This window comes from Paramisgurnus dabryanus, chromosome 12 (genome assembly GCF_030506205.2).
Source record: "Paramisgurnus dabryanus chromosome 12, PD_genome_1.1, whole genome shotgun sequence".
Lineage (NCBI taxonomy): Eukaryota > Metazoa > Chordata > Actinopteri > Cypriniformes > Cobitidae > Paramisgurnus > Paramisgurnus dabryanus.
Genome location: NC_133348.1, coordinates 35638021 through 35653285, shown reverse-complemented (window position 1 = coordinate 35653285; position 15265 = coordinate 35638021). Strand labels below are relative to the sequence as shown.

The following is a 15265-nucleotide window of genomic DNA, read 5'->3' as shown; positions in this document are numbered from 1 at the left end:
TTGAAAGTGCTTGAATCTATTTTATGCAAGAAGTTTTCTGGAAAAAAGTCCATATTATTCCCTGTGTAGTGTAGGATAATATCATAAAAATTCTAGACTTTTTAAGCACACGTGCTAAACTGTTCGCTTTAAATGCTTATATCTTCTGTATGCGAATGTTGATTCATACTAAAATGCTTGTTTGCATAGTTGTGTTTGACACATGAAAACGTCTCGGGTTACGTATGTAACTGTTGTTCCCTGAGAAGGGAATGAGACGCTGCGTCTCCCTTGTCATACTTCCTGCATCCCTGTAACGCCGTCTTTGGCAATATTTCAGATGGCGATATACTTCCTGGCTCCCGCATCACCTTGTCTTTGTTGTTAAGCCTTAACATTGGTTGAATTTGATATACACATTCAGATGCACTTTCCCCTGGAGGCGTCCCCAAAGTGTCACCGCAGTGACGCAGCGTGAGTTCCCTCAAAGGGGAACTGTAACAAAATATCTTAAAAGGTAACACGATGTAACCTTGCTCTCACTTAAAATGTGTCCTCACATTTACGGCTCATTCACACGGGCGTAAGCGTTGACGCTTCCCATTCACTTTTAATGGGTGACATCAAGCGTTGGCGAACTGAATTATGGATCGGTCAGCGCTGCGTCACTGCCGTTGCTCGTGGCAGAAGTTGAACATTTCTCAGATTGCCTAATGCAAATAACCTAGACAGAGCAGCCAATTAAGTTTATGGATGACCGGAAAATGTGCTGCGGCCACTCTGATTGGCTGTTGGCCACGCTTCAGACAAGCCTTGCGTTAACGCTTACACACCATGTACCGTAAGTCCTTGAATTTGAGGGTATTGGACCTGGAAAGTCCTTGAAAGGTCCTTGAATTTGAAGTTAACTAAGGTGTGGGAACCCTGAATATACTTTAGTGCTGAATGAGGATTTGAAGGACATAGCTGTTCCTGTTTTGTTGTCCTTGTTCAAAGCAGCGATACACATTTGACTGTTTTTGCTACAAAACCCTCTAAGTGCACACAAGCTTTTTGGAACTTCAATACATAGCAAACAGTTGCATATAACTAAAGATGCAACAAGACACATTGCAAATGATATGTCAGAATTTAAGAGATAAAATGAAGAAACTGAACCACAAGAAAGAACAAAAAAAAGCGTTTGACCCCCAAAGCCTGGCTTTTATTGACGCTCTCGCCGTCGGTGGTCTGAATGCACAGTAAGAGGTGGGCTCAGGTGCGGATGGCTATAGTGTGAGTGCAATCGTGCCTGAGCGCGATTCAAAAGGAGAGACGTCAATTGAGCGACCAATCATCTTTGTCTGCCTTTATAAAAACCTGCTGATGCAGCAAGGTTATGTGAATGTCTGAGCTGCATACCCGACAGACCAACCAAGCAGTATTAACATTACGATAGGTTCCAGTGTTAAAGCAACACTATGTAGTTTCCATGTAAAAATGACTTACAGCTCCCCCATGTGGTTGAAAAGCGCAACAGTGCCTGGTATCAGACACTCTTCTGCAGGCAGGGGGAGGGGCGGGCTGTGTGCTCTACCCTCCACCACCACTTTCAGAGTGTGCTTGTAGCAGCTAGGAGGCTGCTCAGGTTGCAGCAAAAGTACAATTTGTCCAGTTAAAAGTTGTTCTATCACTGAAATAATTTAAGAGACATTATTTAAAGGTTAAAAAACTACATAGTGTTGCTTTAAGAGAGCGCTTTACTTCCTGCTTTGTTCAAAAGAATCACATCCTAATGACGAAAGCGTGCCCAGCAGACTCAGATTGATAAAAGTACAGTGTGAGTGCTTCTGGGGGAGTGGGGTGCACATTTGCCAGGGTCAAGGTTTGGTTTGGATAGTGTGAGTGTGCCCTAAGTCGACCTCTCAGCGGATGGTGTCAGTGGTTGGTGGTAAACATCTGGGTCGGGGGTATGATTGAATTAGTGTTTGCCTAAATTAGTAACTTGAGCTATTTTAGGTCTTAAATTTGTATACCACAAACTCTTTCACCATTCATGTGTCTGTGCATGTGGCATGAAGCATTTTGGGTAGGGTCATGTCTTAACCGTGATTCAGTCAAAATTTTTATTTCTCAGTGTTACTAAATGTTTATGTGAGTTTTTTCATTCTTATTACAAAGATTTTATTATTATTTTCAATCGTTTGTAATGTTCTACTGATAGTTTTATATAATTATTAGTTACTATAGTTGCTATACTATATAGTTTCTATCTGTATTCTATTTCTTTATTTCTTTGCTGTAATCGTGTATTAGTAACTGTAGAATTCTCACCTGCAACCCACAAAACTTTCACTGTCCTCAAATAACTTTGACAATTATGGTTAACAATATAAACATTGGTGATTCATTAGATACAGTGATTTTATGCTGAAGAAAATACATTTTGTAGCAGCAGCGATTTGAAAGCTGATATAGAAGAAATGTGTAGTTTGGTGATTTAAATCATGCATTATTCACCAGAAAAGCGCCAGAAAGGTTTTTGTTGTGTAAGCGATGCATAAATGATGTTATGTGTGTGCATCATTGTGCAAGCACAATTGCAAAGGTATTAAAACGAGTTTGTATGTTTGCAACTTTGCTGTGGTGACCACACACTCTCTCTCTTAAAGGGGGCACATTTCCTGAGAGCTGCTATGTCGCTCATTTGAGATGTTTGAGTGAACGATCTGAGACAAAGGGTCACAGGTATTTTTGCTTCTTTATCATTTTTAACTTGTTAAGTTTGAACTAAAATCTCCCATAGTTTTGGCAAGTAACTGGATAGTAGTTTGGCTGACAAGCAAATCTATTATGAGGTAAGGCATTGTCAGTTAAGTTCACCTATTGGGCATTTTGGCACATGTTTTTTTCCTTATAAAAATGTTGTTTTTTCATAAGAAAACGGTGAAATCTGATAGGAATTATGTGTTTAACTAACCATTGTACAGTAGGTAATGCTTGGTTGGTTTGGTTTCTGTCTAATGCGCATACATGTTGTTTAATGCTCCCTTATTTTTTAGTTTCTTTGGATTAAAGCATCTGCTAAATGAATAAATGTAAAAGGCAATGTTGTTTGTTGTTGTTTTTACATGATACAACTAGCTATTTTAACTTAAAATGTAGTCTTTACTCTTAAAGCTGGCATATTAACCATTATGTTTATTAATTTTCAACTATTTTGTAGTGGCTCTATTGATTTTGGCTGACTTTGTGAGCTGGCGATCAATCATTTGGATTGATACAATAAACCACTTATTTGGTGAAAACTTACAGAGAGAGACTGTATCTTTAAGGCACTAGGGAGACTAAGGCCATAGTTTGATAGGAATCTGTATTTTTTTAGTATGATATATTTAACTGCATTTGATATTTTGAAATCCACGTAAAACACTTTGAAATGTCTATGAGGTTAAAAATAGTTTCACCACAGCCTAATATACTGAGACAAGCAAGTTTTTCTAGGTTGATTTCCTGTGGAAAGTGATACCTGCCTCCCCCTCCTTTATTTCTGGTCAAGTGTAGTGTATGGCTGACTTTCTGTATTTGACAGTGAGCTGGCAATCAGTTTGGATCGATTAGATTGGGATGATCTGGCAATTGTGACGTCTCCATGACAACCACGTGGTGGTCTCATGGCCACCGGCACAAGCGATTTTATTGATCTAACAGTTGTGACGAACATCTACAACCCTGTGGTTATTTGGAGACTGTGGTGGTAAAGTACCCCCGGTGGTAGTGTGCACGTCACACACTTAGATAAATATAGTGCAAAGTTTTCATATACAAGTTTAATAATAGTAACAGTTGCGATGACAGTTGTTTTTTATATCTTTTAGCTGTAGATGTTTTAGCGTAAGATTTTCTAAGAAAGGAGACACATCATGAAAATCTGAATTTTTCTATGTTTGAGTGCTATAATTTTGTCTCCAGTGCTTTTATCAACCTATTAAATATGAAAAGAACAACCCAGTAACTTAGTTTTAGTAAATATAGGTCAATCTGCACTATCCAACCATTGCACTGCCATTTAGTGCAAAGGGAGAGAGAGAGAGAGAGGGGGATAATTTATGGCATAATTGAGTTTTCAATTTCAACAAACCACTATCATGACGATCAGTGTTTCCATTTCATTAGCTCATTTGCATTTAAAAGGACACATAAATGGCACATTTTACATCTTAAAAAGTCTTGTGAAATGTCCCCTTTAACTCTTTCACCGCCATTGACGAGATATCTCGTCAATTAAGAGAAAACGCTTTCCCGCCAATGACAAGATTTTCCGTCTTTCCGCAATAACGCTATTATCCGCAACTTATACAACCCGGAAGTAGCGCCTCTCGTGAAAGAGAAAGAACTCCGTGTATGTTTTAAAGATCGCTCTGCATCTGATCTCTATCAAAAGTCCTTTGCAAAAATTGAATTATCTCAGCTTTTTGCTCAAAATTGGGTGTTTTTGCAGAAACCTACCCATGTTTGAGAGGTGATTACAAGAGAACTAATTAAGGTAGGATGAAACGGTTTTTTGGTTTGAAAGCAGAGACCCTCTGATATATTGTTTGTTTATATATTTAAAGAAGAACATTTTCTGGAAGGCATTAAACTTTTGTGAAAATCATGAAAAATGCTGGCGCTGGCTGGCAACTTTTTAAAAAAATGCTGGCGGGGAAAGAGTTAAAGTCCCCCTGTATAAATTCATCTTTGAGTAGAGCCCTATGATTTCCATGATGCAGAAAACACGGACGGAATCACGAAATCCGATAAAAATGGAATTTTATGTTCAACACTGAATGTCATGGAATGCGGCAAATTTTGCATTCAGTCATTTTTAAAACCCATTTTACTAATTTTGAAAGGCTAGTTTTTTGTTTCATTAATCAGCAAATGACAGAAATGTGAGAAAACATTTTCCTTTTGTGTAATGTTGGATGTAAAGCAAGATACATCCATTTCTCGTGGCCTCTAGAACGCAAGCAGGTTTTGTCAAAGCCTGGAACACAGCAGACTAACCAGCTTTGATGTTGCAAGCACCAGGGTTGTTTCAGAAAACGATGACTTCTATCCTGTACTTTGTGTTGGTTTTGGACTCGATTGCTTTTTGGACTCAAAGAATACTGCAACAGTGAACCAAGACACAACAGCGTCAACTATAAACTCCTCTTCCATTTGTCCACCTTGGACCACACACAATTTCCGCACAATGCAACGTCATAAAATCATAAAAATACAATATCAGCCTTTTAGGTTAGAATTTGAATGTAACAGAAAAATTATACTAAATATTGCTACTCATTATTGTTAAAGCCCCCCTAACCTAAAAAATGCATTTCTAGCAGAAAAGTTGCCAGTGTGCGTAGAAACATCCTGTTATTATACAAATCCATCTCTTTTTCTTTGTGTAATCTCTTTAAAACTGCAACAGTATCACAAAACAGGCTGTTGTGGATCCCCTATCAATGTGATGTCACATTGATTATGCCCCAACCATAACCGCTCACAGATTCCGCCTCATTAGCACATAGTTCAATCTTTTGCCAGAGACACATGTTTTGATGTAGTCCAAAGCACATGTGTAAGTGCTGTACACCTTACTTTGCATACGAGGAGGGGAACAGAAGCTTTCTTTGCATTTAAAGAAACACACACAAAACAGCACGTTTTTCATTGCAGCCACAAATGTTCAGCATCGTTTAATAAAAGATCTGTGGTGTATTTTGAGCTAAAACTTTACAGACACATTCTGGGGATACCAGAGACTATTTTTATATTGCTGAAAACACCTACGTAAAGGGCCCTTTAAATTTAACGCTTTACAACTTTATAAATCACTTTTGCACATTATACTTCACTGATTTAGTTCTTAATTAATATCCTCTCAGAATACCCAAATAATTTCTAATTATATAAGAAATACAAATGATGTTTAATGTTTAAATGTAAGGCGTGTTATTTTTCCCATGTGGAAGTGTAAGGCTGCTAACAATAGCAGAGGAGAGGAGTGTTTCTGAAACCTGTTTAAAAGCAGTCATTACTTTTGCAACTCATTTGATGACAATAGTGACACAGAAATTGCAGACTACACCTGTAAATTAGTTGTTACACTGCAGAAAGCTATCATCACCGTGGGAGTACAGTTTTGTCAAAACACAAAAACGTTTCATGGTATAAAAGTACCCTGAGTTTTTTATACTATGTTCCTAAGAGTAAATACCATTTGTATATTAAAATATTTGTTTGTTAGCATTATTCTTATTGTGGTGCTTCAATCTCCCAGTGTTTATTCTGATATTACTTTTCTTCGACTGCTTATGTTAAACAAACAACTTTTCTCTCTTCATGAGTGGAAAGTTAGTGTGGTTGTGTGGTGTGTTGCATTGTCATTTGTCCTATGCAGGTTAACCACATCCCTTTGAAAAAACACTCTGTAGCTGCATATAATCATTGCATTGTTGCAAACATGGGTACAGTGTTACAGCAAAACAATATACTGAATGTATTACTCAAAGACTTTTTACAGAATGAAATGTGACGGGTGTCAGAATTTTGCTGCTGTCTGAAAGGTTAAAAAATTTAATTTTGCACGATAACATTATGCTAGGGGTGTAATGGTACACGAGTTTTGATAATTATCATACATATACATGTTAGACATCATTTGAAAGTGTGAAGGGTCTTCTTTAATTTGTGTACATTCACAATAACAACAAATCTTTGTGTTTTTGTCTAATAAAGAAAATAAACATGGTGCACTTACAGACATCTCTGTCTCCACCAGCTGTCTTTATTACGTTACAAAAATCAATTGAAACTTGACCACTCCAAACGTCATCAACATAACCAAAGTTTTATCCGATTTAAAGACTTACCTGCGTGTTTGTATGATAAACATTTATATACACATGTGAGGTAGATCTTCAGTTATGTCTGGACAATGAGAAAGAGGAAGGAAACATTTATCTAGTTGTAGTTAACAGTAGGCTTGTTTTACATGAGGAATATGCTTCAAATCAAAGTTCCCACATGGAAATTTTAAGTGGTGGACGGCAAGCTTGTTTAGCAAAGCCGCTAAAGGCGAATGCATTTCTTCATTCCACTGGCTACTTTTCCATTTGTTTTCTATCTAAACACATGCTAGACAGAAGTGTTCGAGCACATGTTTTGCAGCCTCTTGCACTTGAGCGTCGAATTTTAAAACGCAGTGTCAACTGTTGCAGTCAGCGCAGCTCGTCAATGTCAGGTCCAGAACAATGGACCAATCAGGAAACCTGGAGGCAGGACAAGTGTTGCAAGGTTTTGTTTACAGTAGCAAGCTGGCATGGCAATTTCCATTATTTCCTTATGTTTTATTTAGGGTTCCCACGGGTCCTTGAAATCCTTGAAAGTTTGTGAATCTGGGGGGGAAAATTCAAGGCCCTGGAAGTTTTTGAAAATATACATACATAGATACAGGTCATTGAAAGTGAAGTAATTCCTCAAATAAAAGCCGTTATTCAAATAAACGCCGGGCCTCTGATAGTGGCCGGGGGCATGGTCATCGCGGACAAATAAAGGCCGGTCTCTGCTAATTTAAAACAATTATTAATCAAACAGATGGAATTTGAAATAAAGGCCTGTCTCTAATAAAAGCCTGCTTCAAATAAAAGCCTGTTACCTTTGGCAGTTTAGGTAAATAAAGGCCCCGGTCTTTATTTGAGGAATTACGGTATTCCCTGCGTAGTGTAGGATAATATCATAAAAATTCTAGACTTTTTAAGCACACGTGCTAAACTGTTCGCTTTAAATGCTTATATCCTTTGTATGCAAATGTTGATTCATACCAAAATGCTTTTTTGCATAGTTGTGTTTGACAAATGAAAACGTCTCTGGTTACGTATGTAACTGTTGTTCCCTGAGAAGGGAACGAGACGCTGTGTCTCCCTTGTCATACTTCCTGTGTCCCTGTAACGCCGTCTTTGGCAATATTTCAGATAGTTATATAATTCATGGCTCCCGTGTCACCCTGTCTTTGTCATTAAGCCTCACCATTGGTTGAATTTGATATACACATTTAGACGCACTTACCCCTGGAGACGTCCCCAAAGTGTCACCACAGTGACGCAGCGCGAGTTCCCTCAAAAGGGAACTGTAACAATGTATCTTAAAAGGTAACATAATGTAACCCACATTAAGTCCTTGAATTTGAGGGTATTGGACCTGGAAAGTTCTTGAAAGGTCCTTGAATTTAAGGTCTTTGAAGTTAACTAAGGTGTGGGAACCCTGTTTATTCTATTTTGTTTTTATTCATTTTATTTTAACCATAAACTGTTTTTACTATATGTAAATGGTTGATGTTTACAAATGTTATTAATAAATATAATAATAAAGTAAAGTAATTGTATGTTTTCTTCCCTCTTACTTTATCATAACCAAACCAAACGTTGACATAAAAAACAACAACACAAAGGTGCATAATGAAAAATAAATTTTGTGAACCGTTAAATACCTACATAGCACAGTGTACGTTACATTACATTTGTGCATTTGGGAGACACTTAAGCTACTCACAGTGCATTTAAGATATACGTTATATCAGTATGTATTTCCTAGGAATTGAACCTTTGCACTGCTACTGTTTGAACACAACAGTACAGTTGAAACTGCATTTCATACGTTTAAAAAAGTTGGTAGTGTGGAGTTTGCCTGCTAGAGTTTTATCATTCCTTCTTCCTGTTGCTCAAGGTGGTGGTACACCTTAGGTCCTGAGGTCACTCCAGGGAATGCACTTACTGATAAAATGTATGGCTTGAAAGCACTTTAGGTTACTATTATTACTGCCATCCACATGGCCAGCTCAGTTTGATAGAAAGCATCTCATCAAATCATTGCTAATGTAGATTCTTGGTCTATAACATCAGAAATATCACGCCTTATCTATTTGACAATCTTATGCCACTCCTGGCCTGGAGTTTTGTCTTTTCGCAGCTGGATTACTGCAGTTTACAACATTGTTTTCAAACAGCCAAAGTCCATAAGTCCTTTCTGGTTGCCTGTAGCTGCCTGCATCAAATTTAAGACTATAATAAAATCAAACAGGGACCACTTACAAAAAACCTTATCCATTAGGTTATTGGAGCTTGAGGAAATTGTGGAAATCCAGGCGTTTATGTGAACAATGCCAAGCTTCCTCTTTCTCTCCAAAACTGATGACTGATGACAATGTGGCATCATGTGTTAATATTATTATATGATACCACATATAATCAGTACAACATGTGCATCTCTGCATGCATTAACAATCAATCAAAATATCTGGCATAAGAGTTGAGCCCTCGATAAATAGTGTGTGCAGAGTTAAATTGTTTTTTTTAAATTATTGCACAGATCATATGTTGCCCATCTGTACGACTTGTTTTAGGGCCTGGCCTTTGTTGGACAGGACTTATTAGAGCAGGTGAGCCATTACTTTTTTTAATCTGTCAAATTTCAACTTCTGTACCTAACCTTTTGGGGTTGAAAAAATGAATCACGCACTCCATAGAGGGCAATAGGTTGTCTCCTGAGACACAAAAAATCTGTTCCACTAGCTTAGGGTGGAGTCTTTATTCCCCAGGGCCTTAGACCCTGCCTTGAAAGAATGTCTGCTCTTACGTTCGGGGCTCATGGAATATGCATTGCCCTGGAGGACTAAAAAATGTTTTAATTTGGGCCCAGAGGAGAATCTAAAACGCCGGTCTATTCAGAGGGAGCAAGACATCCTTGGTGATTGTTGTCAAACTGCTAACACAAGCCAGTTGTCTAAGCCAGTGTTTCTCAATCCTGGTCTTCGAGGACCCCCTCCCAGAATGTTTTAGATGTCTTCTTAAATAACACACCTGATTTTACTAATTTTCTTGTTTGGGAGACATTATGGAAGGTGGTTGATGAGTTGGTTCAGGTGTTTTAAATAAGGAGACATCTAAAACTTTCTGTTAGGGGGTCCTTGAGGACCAGGATTGAGAAACACTGGTCTGAGCGGATCCCCTTAAGGGCACACTCACACTATCCAAACCAAACCACGCTCGGGCACGTTTGACCCCCAAAGCCTGGTTTGTTTGACTAGTATGATCGCTCCGTTCCATGCCCGGGCGCGGATTGGGTAATCGCGCCGCGGCCGGGTTGCAGAGGTGGACCGGAGCGCGGTTCACTTGGGCTCAGGCGCGGAAGGCTGTGGTGTGAGCGCAATCGCGCCTTAGCACGATTCAAAAGGTGAAGACATCAGTTGCACGACCACTCACCTTCATCTGCCTCCGTAAAAACCTTTTGATATGAGCAGCGGGGTTACGGGAATCGCCGAGCTGCACACGTGACAGATTAACTAAGCAATATGATGACATGTGAGAGGTTTGTCTGTAATCGCGCATCAAACGACTTCCAGTGTTAAGAGAGAGCTTTACTTCCTGCTTTTTTCAAAACAATCGCATCTTAATGTCGAAAGCGCGCCCGGACTCGGATCGATAAGAAGTACAGTGTGAGTGCGTGCACCTGGGGGAGTAGGGAGGGGTGACAATCGCGCTGGGGCATGGTTTGGTTTGGTTTGGATAATGTGAGTGCACCCTCAGTCTCTGAATCCATACATTTTGTGAACGTGTGAGGGGAAAGAGCTAGGCCTACCAGAAGCGCCTGATATTGTTACACTTTGCCCAAAAATCAGAAACTTCCAATAACGATTTTAAATTTTTTCAGATCTAAAAATCCTGTTCGTAAAGCCCAGACTAAATCTCGAGGGGGGAAACAATTGCTATGGCCCCTTAACCAGGAGATTTAAAACTTCTTGTAACACCAGAGGTTTCATGGGCTCCACATCTGTAGAAAAAACCCTCCCTTATGCTATCGGTTTCATTGTTCAGCTCAGATTATCATACAATCTGTGACGTTAACAGATCAAATCTTACACCTTTTGAGTTGCTCACAAGCAAATTGGAGCTGCACTGAATACATCAAAGATGTTTGATATTAGGATTTCAAATCGAGATGATTATGTCATTCACAATAGCCAATGAGAAAAGAATGACAGACCTTTTGAAAAAGCCACCGTGAAACAAGCTGCTGTCCGGGTCTGGTAGACATAAATGACTTGTGGAGGTGTGGAAACAACACTACTGCTCAAATTACCCATAACGTATCACAACTGTTGCCTCAAAAACAAGAGCTAAGGAGAAGTGCCTGTGTTTTAAACACACTGGATGAGTGTAGTGTGAGTACAGAAAGCTGAAAATGTTCTAACTAGCAAATGTAAACTTAAAAAAAAATTGTTATAATCTTTGTTTACACTCACTTCCATGGGAAGTGCTCCCTCTGGCATGATAATATTTATAATACCGTGGAGTGTGTGATTCGTCATGATTTTTAAATCTTGTAATCTTAAAGGGATACTACATCGTTTTGTCATATTAAACTATGTTATTACCTTAACTAAGAAGAGTTGATACATACCTTTATCATCTTAGTGCATGCACTTAAGCACTGTGAAAGAATGTCTGCGGCGACACTTTGGTAGCACTTAGCTTAGCTCAGTTCATTCAATGGTACCAAACAGAGATGAAGTTAGAAATGACCAAACACATCAACGTTTTCCCTATTTAAAACGAGTAGTTAAACGACCAAGTATGGTGGCACAAAATGAAACCTGCCGCTTTTATAAGCGGGTTAAAAAGGGTAACTATAATGTATGGCGGAATAGCACTTTTGGGAGTACTTCGACTCTACGCAGTAAGAAGTCACGCCTGAAAAATCCGTTCCCCTTTTCCCTCTCATAATGAGAGGGAGAGGGAGAGTTTTACTGCGCTACTCTCTTTTGTATTGACATGCGTTTTATTTAAACATCTTGTTTAACAGAAAACTACAGAATGCTTATAAAATCCAAATAAGTCTTCCTCCATATGGATAAATATTAAACTGTTTACGTGTCTATTATTACACACACTTACATTAATTATTATCTGTTTTGTTATTGTCCAGACACTAAAGTAAGTATGACTCCACTAAATGTGGTCCTGATGAGTTTTTATGTGGTTTTTGAGGCAGCACAGTACTAAAATCCTAAATATCCTGTTTTACGACAGTTTTAAATCTTTAGCCGCTTAAACTACAGACCGTGATTTTCTTGTAGATATTACAGTTTTTAAGTGTAAAAATATTTGAGAACATTCTGCTTTGACCTGGGTTACTGAGACTCTTACTCACATTTTACCATTTACCAAACTTTAACACTATGCTTTTTCTGCCATGCAAGCCCTGCTATTTCCTTCAGTCTTAATGGCTTTTCCCCTCTTATTACTACATAACTCTCTTTGATGTGTAATGCAGAGCTCAATGCTAAGGGTTTTTTCTACTGGCCCATTTGGGCAAATGATTCTGACTTTTACTTATACTACTTTTATATATATTTTTGGCACATTTTGCCTTTATTTGATAGACAGTAATTAGAGAGATGACAGGAAAGTACAGGGTGGAGAGAGGGGTATGGGATCGGCAAAGGATCTCGAGCCGGGATTCGAACTCGGGTCGCTGGAAGTGCGTATGCACCATATGTCGGAGCACTGTCCACTACACCATCGGCTCCGACTTACTTACACTACTTTAAGGTTTATCTAGATCATTCTCATGAAACCACTGAAACATCATGGCAGTGATAATAAAACATAATTCAGTAGCACAAAAAATTAATCATTTGCACATCTGAATGTCTGAAGCCTTTTCCCTGCACAGGCTTCTGATATGCACAAACACCAAACTTTTCAAACAATGAGATTTTTTGTGTCTTTTCTGCATAAATAAATTTAAATTGGACTAAAAGGGCCTCAAAAGAATGTGCAAATGATGAACTTTAGTGAAGGTTCTGCACTGGCCGATCTGGTAAGTGACAGTTCTGTCAATTGGACCGAGCATCGTGAACACTGGCCCCAGGCCATTGGGCTATCCTTATTGTAATGGTAATGTTGTTTATATAGTCTCTACTCTACAGCTTCCTGAGCACCACAAAAAGTTTGTCAATCCAAAAAATTCACAAATTAAAAGCATTTATCCTTGATAATTAGTGTCCAAGCACCAAAGGTCGCTTTTATCTTTTGCCACTCAATCTGTTATTCCTTTTGCTTGGGAGCCTATTTCAACCTTTCAAATCTTTAATCAAAACTATATGTGTGTGTTTCAGATCATAGAGGATGGGCTGTGTGCAATGTAAGGACAAAGAGGCTGCTAAGTTAACAGAGGACCGGGACACCAGTCTGTCTCAGAGTGGCGTGGGTTATCAGTATGGTGTTGATCCCACGCCACAGCATTACCCAAGCCTTGGTGGGGTCACTGCAGTCGCCGCCATTCCCAACTACAATAACTTCCTTGGCGCTCCGGTCACGCAAGGCATGACAGTCTTTGGAGGGGTGAGCACGACAATACAGCAAGGAACACTCCGTACGCGAGGAGGCACAGGTAACATACACCCCAGTGACATTTGTTGTATTGAGTGCATGCATTGTTTTTCGATTGTATGTAATAATAACAACACCTAATGATGAAAAGTGAGTAAATTTACAGTTTTTCTCAGTCGCTTTGGTACATTTTTCAGATCAGAATTGAAATTCTCAAAACTGCTTGTTCAATTCTCACATCACTGTGTCACTTGTGCACATCAAAAAAGCAGTTTCTCATTTCTTTGAACAAGTTGCAAATGCTTTTGTACATCCATGCAAATGATTATGTACAATTCTCTGCTTTTTCCTACATTATCAGTTGCTTATGTCATGTTGATCAAAATGTATTATAATGGGTCTCTGTTGAATAGTCTCACCCCCCACAATATTTAGGCATTAGTTCATAGTATAAGTCTTTACATGCAAAATGGTTGAACATGTTGTCAAAATACAGGGTTTGGTCAAACATATTTTTATACATTTCCATTAGACATTTTTTCTAAATCTGTCCTGAATTGGTAAACTGCTCCCAGGTGAATCTTGACTTTCTCTAACAGACAGAAACGTCCCCAGCAAGCAAAAACCGAGACGTTGAAATGACTGCTAACTATTGACCCAATATAGTCCGGCTATGAGTAACCCACTTCTACCCTAAATAACCTTGAATTTGGTTACATGCCATTTTTGCCAAAATAACTTGAAGATGTATGATATTCCAAACTGTAAGCAATGTGTGTTCAAGGTGTTTGCTTTCATTTTTTTACATGTTCTAAAAGTATATGCATCATCTATTCTTGGGCTATGGTTAGACATCTTTTAGACATCTATCATGTTCACATTTCTACTTTTGTTTTTTTTCTCTTTATGCTATGCAGTGCTTGCAGTGCTGTCTTTATTTCTTTATGGCAATGACATGGTCTTTCAACGAATTACAGTACAAACAGTAAAAGCGTAAATTTTGTCAAGTCTCTTGCAATCAAACTCACACATAACTTATACTAAGTGTAACTTACAATTTATAATACTTGTCGTCAAAACTTTAGCCATAGTTTACATCAGAACATCACTTCAGAGTAAACTGTTATATTGACAACATGACTAAACAATTTGACTGTCTTATCCGTACACAATGACACAATGACTTGTTATTCTGATGGCACTGACATGTTTATTGACACAGATATTTAATTTTGAGAGATGAACTAAGTATTTTGAGTAAAAGAGTGGCTTTTGCAGGTTATCCATGATGTTTTGCTATTTGTACAAATTGTTGTGAGAAATGCACTTACTGTTTTGCAAATTGTGAGTATGATTCGAGAAATGTACCAAAGCGACTGAGAAAAACTGTAATTCATTATATTATGAGTGTCTTACTGACATTAACTGTTTTCATCTGTGCTTGAATGTATGATATCACAATCAGTGGGTAAAATCCAAGGACTGCATTGTCTGGAAAGTGAGTTAGCATATAAAGGTTGCTTGATTTACAATCCTACCCTACAAGATAGGTGCTTTATGACCACTTTAAGTTTTGTTTTAGTTGTTTCATTAAAGAGGTTTGCTTTGCTTGTGTCCCATTTCGCTAGGACTACTTATCAAATTTTCTGGGAGTTATTTAAGGCAAACAAACGCAGCATACATCAACATTTTTTTATTTTTTTAAAGCGTTTTGAAAATACACCCAATGGAAACATGTTCATTTAGTAAAAACTCCCATGTGCACAACATTTTATACGCTCACATGAGGTGGTTTCTCAGGGAGCTTGAAATGGGGATATATCACAAAACTGCAATGGAAATGCGCATTTACAAGTCACCTGATGAGATATCAACATTTAAAA

At 38.3% G+C, this 15265-nt stretch overlaps 1 protein-coding gene across 5 annotated transcripts in view; it reads left to right on the top strand.

Annotated features, from left to right (window-relative positions):
- The window catches only part of fynb (FYN proto-oncogene, Src family tyrosine kinase b), a 72826-nt gene that overhangs the window by 29588 nt on the left and 27973 nt on the right, over positions 1-15265 (top strand). For 3 of the 5 annotated variants that reach the window (XM_065263781.1, XM_065263779.1, XM_065263776.1), the window contains exon 3: positions 13169-13443. In XM_065263781.1, coding sequence (XP_065119853.1) covers positions 13179-13443 — 265 coding nt within the window. In that variant the 5' untranslated portion in view covers positions 13169-13178. Of the gene's footprint in view, positions 1-2630; positions 2817-13168; positions 13444-15265 lie in introns of those variants that run through there. The other 2 variants (XM_065263777.1, XM_065263778.2) reach the window with 2 other exon arrangements.